The following is a 13854-nucleotide window of genomic DNA, read 5'->3' on the forward strand; positions in this document are numbered from 1 at the left end:
ATACGGTAGATAATATCAAATCAAATATAACGGAATAAAATAGCCTCACAGTAAAGCAACCGGCTAGTCTGGAAGACAAAATAAAGTTGTTGAAGTATTTTATTACCCTTTAAAAGTGTTTTTGTTAATTGTTGTACTTGTTTATATATGTTATAGTTTGTTTAGAAAAAGATGTTAATCATTTCATTGTGTGAAAATAAACATTTCACTTTTGTAAACCCAAATAACCGCTTATGACGAATTAACAAAGGCTAGATATGTCAACAAAAGTGCAATAAAACTTTAACTTGAAGATCTTTCGAGATAGCGAACGTGGAAAATTTTAACTTGCATCTTGGTGCGCGAGCGTCACGCGCCCTGACGTCATTATTCCTTTTGGGAGAAAAATGGTTACTTCCCGAAAAACGCGCCACGCAGAAAGGGTATTACAGCTGCTGCAGTCAGAGTCGAGGCCCAGACACTTTAAATTTTCTGCAAAAATACAGCTTACGTTGCGGGGAATATGGACGATCGAACTAACGACCTGAAGCCTAGTTTCAAGTTTTACAATGTCGTGGTTTTGGGCATTGCTTTCATGCTGATGTTTACCGGATTTCAAACATGTGGAATGGTTGAGCAAACTATTCTGAACAGTTACATCAACGAAACTTCCAATTCAACAACACCGTTTTCAGGCAGTGGCTATACCAGTCTTGCAATTATATACATAGTGTTTGCCTTTGCCAATTGGATAGCTCCTTCAGTTGTCAGTATACTTGGTCCAAAGGCATCTATGATCTGCGGGGGAATAACCTATACGTTATATTTGTCAAGCTTTATAAAACCATTGGCGGCAACATTGTATACTGGCTCTGTTATTGTTGGAATTGGCGCAGCAGTGCTGTGGACTGCTCAGGGTAACTTTCTGACTCTCAACTCTGACGAGGAAACGATGGGAAGAAACAGTGGCATATTTTGGGCATTGTTGCAATGCAGTTTATTAATTGGGAATATTTATGTGTTTTTCTCATGGCAAGGTGTAACAACGATTGGAGATAAGCAGCGAATACCGTTGATGATTGGATTAACTTCCGTTTGTGCTCTTGGAACTGTTACATTTTTCATCCTAAAATCGCGCAAAACAAAACCTTCGGAAAGTGAAGAAAATGGAGAGCCAGTTGAAACAAGTGCATTGCAAGATGAATCTGACATGTCCGTGTTGCTAAATGAAGCTAACGATTCTGTTACAACAGAAGGAAAGACATCAAAGGCAGTGACAGCCTGGGTTGCATTTTTGACATCTGTTCGGTTGTTCAAGTCACTTGATATGCTATTACTGAGCGTTACCTTTTTCTATACTGGTTTGGAATTGACTTTTTTCAGCAGTGTGTATTCCACAAGTGTTGGTGCAACCAAGTCGTTCGGTTCTGATTCTGATAAACTGGTTGGACTCACAGGAATACTAATTGGTGTTGGAGAAATATTCGGTGGAGCCTTGTTCGGATTATTTGGTAAGAAAACTATTCGTTACGGTAGAGATCCTGTAATCCTTTTGGGAGGTGTTGTACATCTGTTGACATTTTTTCTCATCTTTCTCAACATTCCTGATCAGGCTCCAATTGCCAGTAATGGCACACACGGCACAGCTTATATCTCTCCTAGCAAGGAACTTGCAATTGCTTGCGGATTTCTGTTGGGCTTTTCCGATGCATGCTTTAACACGCAATGTTATTCTATAATAGGAAGTAAATACGCAGAAAATAGCGCTCCAGCTTTTGCGCTGTTTAAGTTTGAACAGTCGTTAGCAGCTGCAATTGGATTTTTCTGCAGTTCACATCTCGTTTTAAAGTGGCAGCTCGTAATACTTATTTGCTTTGACGTCGCCGGCGTTATATCGTTCTTTATCGTGGAAAGAAAACTACTCAACGATACTCCAACTGAGTATGCTAATATCGATACTGAGACGAGCCCTGTAAAATAATCCTTGTATTTCTATTTGATTACTCACAACTGTGTTATTGCAATTGTGTCTTAAAAGATATCTATTTGCAGTCATTTGTATTTGTGTACATTGCTGATTTAACGTTCACCAAACACTTATAAAGTTGTCAAAATGATCTTCGCAACTGGTGTGAATTGTATCTCGCGGTGCTGGAGGATTGTTTGCTTTAGGGTGTGGGTAGTATCGAAAACTAAGGGTAGTATCGAAAACTAAGTGTTAAGGGTAGTATCGAAAACTAAGTGTTAAGCACGGAAAATGACAAGCAGACAGCTTTGCATAGTTTAAGATAATCCAGGCGAAAGGATAATTACTTTCACCATATTCCATACTGACTTTAAAACCTATGGGTTATGTTCAATCGCCCAAAATTCAATTCTCATTTGTTTTCAAGCTTAACGCACCCTAAAAAATCTGGAAGACTCTGTACCTACATGCTCACCCCAACAGTATTATTGTAAAAAAACGTTGGCATTATTGTCCCGATTTAAAAAAAATTCGGTTTAAACTAATTTTATTAGGTTAGTGTTTTCAAAACTATTATAAATAAAAGTGTAAAATAAATTTCCGAGGTTAATCTGCTAAACGTAAATTGGCCTAAAACTGGGTTTTTCAGACAGGGTTTTCAGGGAGACACTGTAACTGCCAAACTGGGTAATATGAGCTGGATAAATTGAAATTTAAGAATTCAAATTAAGTCCCATTTAATTAAGTAAGTTTAGAAATAGAAAATGTTACCTTATTATTGTTTTTTGTATTTCTCTAACTTGTCCTAGCAGCGAATTCATTTAAACCACCTGAAGGGATGAAAAAGGCCATACTCAGTTCAAAAAAGCCAGTTTAAAATTACGTCATTTCCGATCTTTGAATTAGTTACAAGAAATCATGTGATTTGACTTGGAAAGCTGCGCAAGTCATATGATGTTTAAACTGAAAGTGCTGAGTAATAATTAACAGTAGTTGGCAACCTCTTACGGCTTGTGGCAACTCAAAGCAAAAACAAATAGATTGCGCTACCCCTATTATAATTTTCGTTGATTAACTCACTATAAATTTAACTGGTTTACTATAAACAAACTAAACTAAAAAAGGTGCAAATAAACACTATTGTAGGAATTATATTTTGATTTATTGCACTCTAATCATACAAGAGTGACAGATTGAGTTTAACTAGTACTAAATCTGAAATCCAGGTAACAATCTTTAAACATACTAAATTTTAATAGTCATGGCAGGTTTTGGTTCATCATATTTTCTCGGGGGCCATGTTTTTTGAAAGATTTGCTGGAATTGCGATTAGCAACGCACTCATTAATAGCATTTTTAAGATTTTCTCTTTGTCTATATATGTTGTCTAAAAATGCACAACTAAAACGCAAGAAAAACAAAGAAATAATTTGTCCACACACAACGTGACTATATTTTGCTGTTTATATAAGTTTTAAAAACCATACATATATATTTTCGCCTAAATTTCAGCTGGCAACAAAAAATGCATGTTAAATTGGTTAAGTTCGAAACGTTAGAATCGAAATACTATATCTGCTTATATAAAATTTTGTTAGGACGAACCATTTTGGTTAATATATAGAGGTACCTGGAAAAAGGTTGTTTTTCATTGCATCCCTCATATTATTCACAATATCAAACCGATTTTGGACTGTAAAGTACAAATAAAATGAAAATTAGGGAAAAATTTCACAGAATGGCATTATGCAGTTATTATTAGCAATATGATCCTCTACTCTGGAAAAAAATAGTTTTCAATATCTAAGTAGCAATAATTTGATCATTTAATGCTACCACGTGTTGTGCAGTAGAAATCTAAAATAAATCAAAATTTATTGAAAATCTTTAAAGGAGTAACCGTTAAACTTATTTGCTGAAATGGATATTCTTTTAACAGTAAAAACAAGTTACTTACTTTTTGCAATTGACATAGAAAGCGTAACACTATGGAAGTTATTTATTTTGATTGCACAAACCAAACCTGATATTATCGACACTATAACCACGGCACCTTTTTAGTGATTTGGGATAAGAATCTTTAACAAAGACGCTTAAGTTTAGACTGAATTGAATATTTAATTATATGAGGCGCAGTTTGGTAATAAAGTGTTTGCTTTAGAGAGGTAGATTCGGATTTCATCTATGTCTTAAGTCCAACCTTAACTTTAAAAGGAAATATACCATTGGTTTTATGATAATATCTGTTATACTAAGGCTATAAAAAACAACGGTACCAACGAATGGTTTTGCGACAAAACAGCAGGTTTTCTCCTGTGTATACAAGGCACGTTTTGGTTCCAACCCGGTTGTAAATTGGTCTCCATTTTATGTCCATCATCGCGTTTCTCCTTCACAATTCTTATCGTGTCATTCATACTATTGCGTATTTTTATTTACACTCAATTCTTATAATATTGCTGAATGTAACATTTCCATCAAAAGTTTAAATGCATTACCTAAAAATGTCCAATTGGCCATTTCGCAGTGTTGTAAACAAGTCATTTTTGAAACGAATTAAGTGTCAGTCCGGAATTTCGCAAAAACCAAAAGTCAGTTCCTACTGGAAGTCACCAAGTCCCAGTCAAACAATTGATATTAGAGCAAGTCAACTTAAATCTAGGTCATTGACTTAATAATGAAACGTTTAACTAAAAAAATTGGTAAACACGTCGTATTGTGACCAATAACTCACGGAATATACAGCAAGCAAATTGTTTACGTTCAAAAATTAAGATAAATACCGCAATTTTATTGAAGAATAATTAATGAAAACATTTAACTGCAGCCCGAGTTATTTGACACAATGAATTCTAAGTCACGTCTCTCGTCCATAAGACTTTAATCAAGTCAAGTCATCTGTCCAAAAGACTTTAGTCAAGTCAAGTGATGTTGGTCAAAAATTTAAGTCAAGTCGAGTCACTTAGTCCAATTCAAGTCAATATTCCAAAAGGCTTAAAGTCAAGTCAAGCAAGTTTGGTCAAAAGAATGAAGTCAAGTCAAGTCGTTCAGAAAACAAACAAAAACAAGTCATTGACTAAGTTGTTGGAACACTGGTATTTCGAAACCAACGTGACGTGCAGTTTTGAAGAATCGAAACTCGACTTGCGACATGCGTGGTCACGTTTTTTTGGACTCTTGCTGTTTTGCAGAACTGTTATTTCTACCTATACGCGTCTGATTTATTGAGGCACGCGACACCAGTGGCGTAGTCAGCCGAAAATTTTCTTTGAGGGGGGTCAAAAAGTTTGAACTTTTGTGTTTAGCTTTTGCCATTGTATTAACTGCCGCAACGAACAAAAAAATCGGTTAGCAAACCGTTTCGAGCAACAACTGACTCTTAACGCAATACTCAAAAACCATTCAAGTAGCAAAAGCTGACTAAAAGTAGTAAATCTACATTAATGTATAACTAACGTAATAATAACTACATCGTTTATGACGTAGCAGTGCACAATTGAAGTTGTGGCTCTGATTGAATGTTGTGGTACTGCTCATAAATGCTGTAAAACTAATTATTAACGGTAAACATATTTTTGGGGGGAGGGGGGCATGGCTCTTCTGCCCCCCTGGCTACGCTTATGCAAGGCACGCCAGTTCAATATTAACCTGTAGATTCAAATCTTTAACCTGTAGAACTTACCATAAAGCAGCTCTCGAGTCATCAAGTTATATTGTGTACAAAAACGTTTTGCACATGTTTTCGAGAAACTTTTAAGGAGGTGACTTGAGCATTAAATGAAATTAAAACCTATTGTTTTTCAACATCGATTTTAGTTCGATTAAAATCATTCGCGAAATTGTGGTGTTCCATTGGCTGACCGGGCAGACGAGTTTTTGTGACCTTAGCGTCGGTTATTGGTATCCTTGTGCTCTCAATGACAGAACATATTTTTTCGTGATACGCCCCGGGCTAACAATCCACAGATTTTTGTATTTCACCACCATTTTTCTCCTTATCACCACTTGCCGCTCGGCTTATTTACAGGTTCGAGTTTCATCTGTTTTTTTGGCAAAAGCAAATTTTCCACTCTCTTCCATAACTTTCGCGTTGAACAAAATGAAATCAATCACAAAGACCACTTAACTATATATAGCGGTTTGAACATCTTAATAAATGAATATAGAGGTATTCAAAGCGTTTAAAATGCTTCCTATTTTTTATCTGGGCTTTGTTATTTCTCTATACGTCGAACTGAAACCTTCAACCATTATGCTCTATATCAGGGGTGGGCAAACTGCGGCTCTCCGGCATGTTTTTTGTGGCTGTTCAAGTTGAATCGTAAAATTTCAAAAAATAAATGTTACCAAGAGTACCGTTTATAAACGTTTCTCCATTTTTTCTTTCTTTATTTAGGCCAGAATTTCGTTTATGACGTAACACTAAACATAGAGTCCGAAGAGTTAGTTAACAAAAGACTGATAGTAATAAATATTGTGCATGTTATTTTGCTATTACTGTTATTATTGTGTTGATTATTACTGTTTTGTTATATTACAATTCTGTTAATATAGCGGCTGGCCTTTTTATTTGTATTGAAATAATTTTGAGGCTCTTGAGTGCTTGTATTTTCTGCAAATGGCTCTTCCATTGAATACATTTGTCCACGCCTGCTCTATACTGTGAATCTAAATTCGAATATTTGTGCAGCCTTTGTGACATTGTTAGTTTACGACTGCCGGCTAACACCAAAGTCCCTCGTGCAGAGTAAATAGCATAGCTAGCCTTTTCACCGTTTACAGGATTTTTATACGGCCTGCTTTTAAAAGTTGGATTATCCCCAATGATTAAACAATGTTAGCAAATCACAATTGTTTTCCCCGCCCACCACGTGGCTAGAAACACCCGTATTTTTTCTGAAAATGCGTTTTATTACAACGATAGTCACGTTCGAAACAACTAAAATAGTCGTTTATTTGGCCTACTGAATGGCTGGATATTATTCACTATACCTAAATAATCGCAAAAAAGTAACATCTTTCGAAGAATTCTGCACACTGACAAGTTTTAAAACGTGTGAATGCCGTTTAACAAAGTTTGTGCACCTATTTCGCCCAATTTTTTTGTTGAACGTCACACGCGCGTAAACCGTCGGTTGTGTTTTTTGGATTCGTTCAATTTTACGAGCAACGTTCTGAATTCTGTAAAGCGTGACCGGTTTGGAATTCCTTTGCTATAAATATGCTTCTCGTTCACTTAGGTAAGTAAGCACGTCACAGTAAGAACGAGGCGTTATAAACCGGAGGCCATTTCGGTTCCTCGTTACAAAAATACTTGGTGATGAGATTGGGCAACAGGCTAGCTTCGCGTCTCAATTGTTTTCTGTACTCCATAGTGCAGAGTTTTCTAACCAATTTTGAGACACGAAATAGTTTACACATTAAACTTAATTTTGCCAAACACCAAGCAAAATCTATTTAGATGCATAGAGAAAAATACATATACAACACAATGACATTTTATTCACATTCAGTCTTTCTTAGTGCTATATCTTGACCTGTTTAGATGAATTAATATTTGGATTGAAATGTAGCCTAATCAGGCAATCACAATTGTATTATATCAAACAACAAATATGGAAAATCACTACGGAGCATTCACATTGGTGATAGTGAATAATTATTTTCATGAAACAAGTCGCTTTTTCCAGTGATTTCGACCATTGTTCAATGAAAAATTTGTCAAATTAATAATTTTTTTGCGGAACACCTGACCATATTTCACAAAACACCAGTGTTTACCGAAAAATCATTAATGGGGGGTCTAACTATAAATATGTTAATGCTACCCTGCACTACAGTACAGTTTGGTAATGATCCCAACATCAAAATGCATGAAATATAGAATATATTCGAGATAAATTTACAAAAAGATTCCATTTGTGTGAAATAAATGAATCACCGATGACCGGGGATGGAAAATTACACAAAATAAAACTTTAACTCAGATTTGGTGAAATTGCGTCCATTGAAAAGTTCAAAAAGTACCGCGACGTTTAAGCGTCACGCGCATTGAGGTAACTTTGTCTTGGCGAAGAAAAAATGGACGAGACGCATAAAACGTAACACGCAGAAGGGTTGTCGTCTATTGTTGTGTTACAGTCAGAATCGAGTCAAGTATTAAACTCGCTTTTTTATTTCGCAATACAAACATTTAACCTGAGTAAACAAACGACGTATAACTAAGTTACGCCGCATCATTTTAAGTCATTAGAAACTGCGGCAAAGGTTAAAATAAAGAATCTTTTGCCTTTTTAGTGCTCAATAATTTATTTGCATTCCTGGTAGCGTTAAGCTTGCTATCAAAAGTTGCACGATGAAGAAATGGCTGAGCTTCGCCTGCCTGTTTTCAATGCTTGCCTGCGCAATGGCTGTTACATGCCAGACCGGGGTAAAAAACTACGCTGTTGATACTGTCGCCGACACCACTTGCACAACCTCATGTATGAGAATCGATTACATTTCGTACACCACAGTAAAAGGTAAGCCTTAATTAAGCTAGAAATATATGTTTTCCTTTGTTACGCAGTGCCCCTTTGTTAAGAAACTAAAAAAAAAACTTTTTATACTAATGGCCTCTTAAAATAAGATATATTCCACCCTTAACGGTGAAAAATAATTTTCTTTGTCAATAAATTGAAAAAAAAATAGAATGCTACTTAGTTTCCCTTCGCATCAATTAATTTAAAGAAAATGCAATGCAAAGTTAGACGTGACGATTTTTATTTCAGGTATGACGATCAATTTCCTACAGTCCAGTTTTAGCTGCACCAGCCCTGGGTTATCCTGCGTTGATAAGGAGGCAACATGCAGAACAGTAACCAACGTCGCCCAAAACGCCGTAAGAGGTTTCGATATTAAAATAAGGTAAATAAATGAACGTGAAGATTGCTTGTTTGCTTGATTGTAGTCCATTTTTTTATACACTGGCACCCACTTTTGGGTTGATGTTTTATTTTGCAATGTGAAAATGAACTATTATATACTTTTGAATGATTTTTGCAAACACAAAGCAGTTGCTTGTGTCGTATTAAGTATAAGTGTTATGAGAAAGTGATACTCGAAAAGCCTTTAACTTTTCGAAATCTGGTACGTATAATGTTACATGTAGAACCTATATATCGTTGCTTGGTATTAACACTGATTTCAACTATAGGTTTTAACTATAGGCCAATCGTATATACTAGGGCAGTTTTAGTGTTCTTAAGGGCAAAATTGACTTTTCTTAACGTCTCAAACTGTACGTTAAATGGTCATGTTGCTTTCATACAATAAAAAGGCACAGACTGATTTCGCATTACTTGGAAAACTACTATTTGACCCTCTCAGCTGATGTTGTGACTGAACATTTTTTGTGTGCTAAAACCACTTAAGTACTTGGTGAAATTTAACATCGAAGCAAGTTTTTCTAATCGCTTAACTGTTTTCAGGAACTGCCAGCCAACTTGCTGCTCCACATACCGCTGCAACAAGCCCAAGCAAGATTACAAACTAAACTACGGCTCGGGAACTGAAAATGTTCTGTCCATCGCCATGTCTACCGTCCCGTCCACGGTCAGTGTAGCAGTGGCCAGCACCATGCGACCCGACTTGGTCGAAACGCCGTGGAAAGGCCGATATTTGCGTTGCCACACTGGCGCTATTAACTTTGCCGCCGACACATACAGCAGCAGTTCTTGTACGACAGCTTGTCTGACTAACGACATCGATGTCACCGGAATAGTTAAAGGTAACTGTTGCATTTATTTCGGGTGCCTTGTGTTGTGTTTTTTGGTCGGTGCCCAGTAGTGTCATGATTAGCGAAAACAATAACATCCAACAGCGTTTAGGCCTCTGTTTAGCTACGGTGAAAAAAAAAGGGGGGGGGGGTGTATAAATTTATCTGTTTGAAACATAATTCCTACCGACGTATTGTCCACAACTAAAAACAGGATAAATTATTTATCCTTGTTAAGCAAAAATACATTTCGGAAGTGTTTATTAGGAAACATTCCCGTGAATCTTTGTTTTAGTTCTAAAAAAATATTTTTTTTCATTTATCTCAATAGATTCCATTTTGTAAATTAGAGGTCTTATTGTACTGGTCTGCTAACGATATTTACGATTTTGAAAATTATTTTTATCTGCTTGTAGGACACGGGATTTCTTTTCCTCAGACAACCTTTGCCTGTGCCCCGGCTCTCGATTACTGCAATAGCACCCTTTTTTGCAAAATTTTGGAACCCGTCATTTCAAAACTCAACATACCATCAGCTTCTAACATTCAAGCAGAGTAAGTAAAACTTTATTGCTGACTGTTGAGCATTAAAGACTAAAGACCTGAGTTTAGGCTGGTTATAGATGGGGATGCTATAAATCAGGGGTCGGCAACCTTTTGTATGCAGTGTGCCAGTTTATGACTAATGTTAAAAAATCATCAACTCGCGTGCCAAACATTTTTCTATGTTTGGTTTTGCGCTGGCAACCAGGGCTGCGGAGTCGGATAAAAGCCACCCCGACTCCGGCAAAAGTGTGCAATTTCATCTAGTCGCGAGTCCGGCTCGGACTCTACAACCTGTATTTCACACGAACTGAAAACGTGTGTAACCATTTAGTTGGGGCTAGTGTTAGTGATGTAATAACAATGTTAATAATGTAGTAGTGAATGGTTGCACTTTCTTAAGGTGATATAAGGTGTGCGATAAATCATTTGGCGTGCCCTGAAAAATCACCTCGCGTGCCACTTTTGGTTTTAGATATAGGGATGCTATAAATAACGTGTTAACAATCCTGCTTTAAATTTCTATGAATCCTAATATGAAACAAGGTTGGCGAAGTGCTTTAATTTATTTGTGGTTGTTAGCCTAGCAGCGTATGAGCGTGACATATCACCTGTGTGTTTTTTTTCAGATCAATTAATTCTGCCTAAATAAATGCATAAAATGTCTGAAATCGCTTTGAAAATATTGGTTCTGTGCAAATCAGTAAACAGAGTTTTTGAATGTGCCATTGTCCCTTGAGCTTTGTAAAAAATTAAATACCAATCTACAATGCCGGACATTTTTATACGAAATAATAGTAAAAATAGGGATTACTTTTAGAAACAAATAGACGGTATAGTAAATAAAAGACTTTATGCATAAAAATCCAATATTAGTCGAGTAGCAACAACAAATGTTTTTTACAGAAACTGCAGATCAAAGTGTTGTTACTCTTCGAACTGCAACGCTCGGGATCCTTCCAGAACATACAAACTTAAAGGTGGAGCTACACGAACTGCTTCACAGTGGATCGTCTTGTGTGCCATTTCGTTTTTAACTGCATTCAAGTTGAACTTTCTTTCGTAAGGCTCAGTGGACTGTTCAGTGCACATTGTGTTCCGCGCTTAATAAACCATGTAGTATAAAAACGTCATAAAAGTTCTCTTCGTCTTGCATTGCTATGGCGGAATAAAGTGTGTGACCCACGTGTTTCATCATATACAAGGAAGGAAGTACACTTCAGTGGGCTCATCACGGTTTACGCAGCAAATTCAACCGCTATACCAGGAAATACAGTATGGCGAAATAACATTTTCTTTGAATGCTTGCATTTCATACGACATTGTAATAAAATTCCCACAGCATGTTTCTGGATTGTTCTTGCGGTAATTTCCAAGGCACTATGTTTATATACGCAGCTTTCAACATCGAATAGGATATTAATATTGTAAGGGCGAACGAAAGTTAACCCCAAAACTCAGAAACAATTAACAAGACATAGCGAAATAATCAAATTAAGCTTTTAATGCATTTAAACCAGTGTTGGCTTACATCTGAGAAATTGTACAGAATACGGCCTGTTGTAAGTTATGTTGTTTTCAACCTGATTTTAAAAATAAGAAATATATATAGCCAAGACAACAGAATAAATTTGCCAAGGGCTATAGCATATATACAAAATCACATTAAAAATATAAGGCGGAAACCATTGTTATCTCCGTAAATTTGATCATTAAGCAAATTTTTGCGTTTTGTAAACGGTAAGAAGTCGTTGATGCTATATAAACTGTTTAGACCAGGGTTTCTCAACCGTACGGCCCTCAGCACCCTGGGGGGCCACGGAGCGGTCATTGGGGGCCACCGGCATAACTCTCCAGCTAGATATTGCGAAAACCAAACTGTCACTATTTTCAATATTTGCCAGTTAACTTAATTTTGTGTTTTTATTATGACTGTAAAACTTTTTTGTGACGTTTGGTAACAAATTTTTCTGATACGTTCTTTGACGCGTCAGTAGGCATGTTGTTCGTTTTATCACGAAAAGTTACGCTTAACCAAACGTTCGCCATTGGCCAGTATAAAATAAGGCCGGACGCTATGGCCAAACATTTACTTTGCTGCTTTATATCTAGCCACGTAGTGCGGCGTAAAGGTTTTTTCGAGCGGCCAATATTACTTGCCGATACCCCTCGCCTAATCATTAAGTGTCCTACACATGCTGTAAGGCGAGAAACTCTAGTGTGTGGAACGGTTCGCAATTTCCTTCAAGGGAGTTGCAAAAGAAACATTTCACCGTAAAACGCATAAAGTACGCTACCGGGTCACCAAAGGGTCATTTTAGGCCAACATTCACCGGTTTATTCAGCTTATTTGTCAATTAGGCTAATAGTAACGCATAAATAAAATTAAAATCGAGTAATCATCTCGACGAATGTAATGACATCTCTTGCCTCAGAACAAAACAGAGCCGAATATGAAAATGCCTTGGTGGCGTCGAATAACAAAATTAGTAATGACTAACTAAGCTAGTTTAAATTAAAATGACTTATATGGTAAATTTTTAGAAAGTAAGTGCATTTATTCATTGATTAATGGCTGTATTGGTTATTAACGTGAAGAAGTAAAACAAATGAAAAGACTTTAAACACAATGCTTGGTATTTTCATCAGCAGGGGCCACGAGATTCGAGAGCCTTTTAAAGGGGGCCACGAACCATAAAAGGTCACTCTGTCAAAGTTTCTAAAGTATTTTGATTTGATTGTAGAAAAAATAAAAGGATCTGAACAGGGGTGGATCCCTTAAATTTGTTTAAGGGTTGTGGTAAAAACGTGAAGCTATGAAATAGGTCTCGTTCGAAAATAGGCAACGAGTTACACAGCTCTTTGTGTACACAACATAGCGTCACACATATGTATTTGGTTCATTGGCCGTTCGCAATTAATCAAACAAGTAAGCTTACATCATTGGGTACAGCAGTATGGAACAGCATTATGATTCTATTTTTTTCTGCATAAATTTGGCTAATTTTTGTCTTATTGATGGTCATTGGCAGACATGGATTAATCAGCCTAAATAGTATGAAAAGAGTAATGAGCAACGCGTGTTAATTTTAAAATTTGCCGCCAAAAACTTGCAGTGTGAACATCGCGTTGTTTACAAGCACAACGAACGATCACGTATAGACACGACACACTGATAACGACGTCATGAAAGTCATATTACAAACTTCATCTTAAGTGCGACGTAAAAGCGTGAGAAGACAACTGACAGACCATATAAGTTCTATCACGCACAATGCCCCAAACTATATTTCCGCTGCCTTAAACTTCTTGTATGCAACGTGTTTTAAAACAGTCTCGAAATCTAATCTTTTTATTATTGCTAAAACTAAAATCGCCAAATTGTTTTCTGCCATTTTTATATCCTTCGTATATAGATTAGGCTTATCTATAACTGATAAATAGAACAATGAAAAATAAACTGTGCGACGTAAATAAAGCGAACGAAAGTGCTAAAAATGCAAAAACAAAAAAGGCTGAACAAAAATGGACGATGTGCATAAAACGTGCCACGCAGAAAGGTTATCGTTTGTTTTAGCCAGAGTCGAGGCTAAGTGTTGACGTCGCTTTG

The 13854-nt window shown here is 36.5% G+C and overlaps 2 protein-coding genes across 2 annotated transcripts; both read left to right on the forward strand.

Annotated features, from left to right (window-relative positions):
- Positions 1-445: 445 nt before the first annotated feature.
- Positions 446-2105, forward strand: LOC146158984 (UNC93-like protein MFSD11). The gene has a single exon (XM_083384586.1). The coding sequence runs from the start codon at positions 503-505 to the stop codon at positions 1958-1960; it is 1458 nt and encodes a 485-aa protein (XP_083240712.1). The 5' UTR covers positions 446-502; the 3' UTR covers positions 1961-2105.
- A 5986-nt stretch (positions 2106-8091) lies between these two features.
- LOC146158985 (uncharacterized) lies at positions 8092-11590 on the forward strand. The gene is made up of 5 exons (XM_083384419.1): positions 8092-8466; positions 8716-8851; positions 9415-9713; positions 10118-10256; positions 11151-11590. The coding sequence occupies exons 1-5, from the start codon at positions 8301-8303 to the stop codon at positions 11308-11310; spliced, it is 900 nt and encodes a 299-aa protein (XP_083240545.1). The 5' UTR covers positions 8092-8300; the 3' UTR covers positions 11311-11590.
- The last annotated feature ends 2264 nt before the right edge of the window (positions 11591-13854 follow it).

This window comes from Ascidiella aspersa, chromosome 3 (genome assembly GCF_963924565.1).
Source record: "Ascidiella aspersa chromosome 3, kaAscAspe10.2, whole genome shotgun sequence".
Lineage (NCBI taxonomy): Eukaryota > Metazoa > Chordata > Ascidiacea > Phlebobranchia > Ascidiidae > Ascidiella > Ascidiella aspersa.

Bases quoted from the DNA above. Each gene is read 5' to 3' on its own strand.
- LOC146158984 (XM_083384586.1), top strand. From the start codon at position 503: ATGGACGATCGAACTAACGACCTGAAGCCTAGTTTCAAGTTTTACAAT.
- LOC146158985 (XM_083384419.1), top strand. From the start codon at position 8,301: ATGAAGAAATGGCTGAGCTTCGCCTGCCTGTTTTCAATGCTTGCCTGC. The intron at 8,852-9,414 runs GTAAATAAATGA...AACTGTTTTCAG, and splicing joins GGTTTCGATATTAAAATAAG to GAACTGCCAGCCAACTTGCT. The intron at 9,714-10,117 runs GTAACTGTTGCA...ATCTGCTTGTAG, and splicing joins TGTCACCGGAATAGTTAAAG to GACACGGGATTTCTTTTCCT.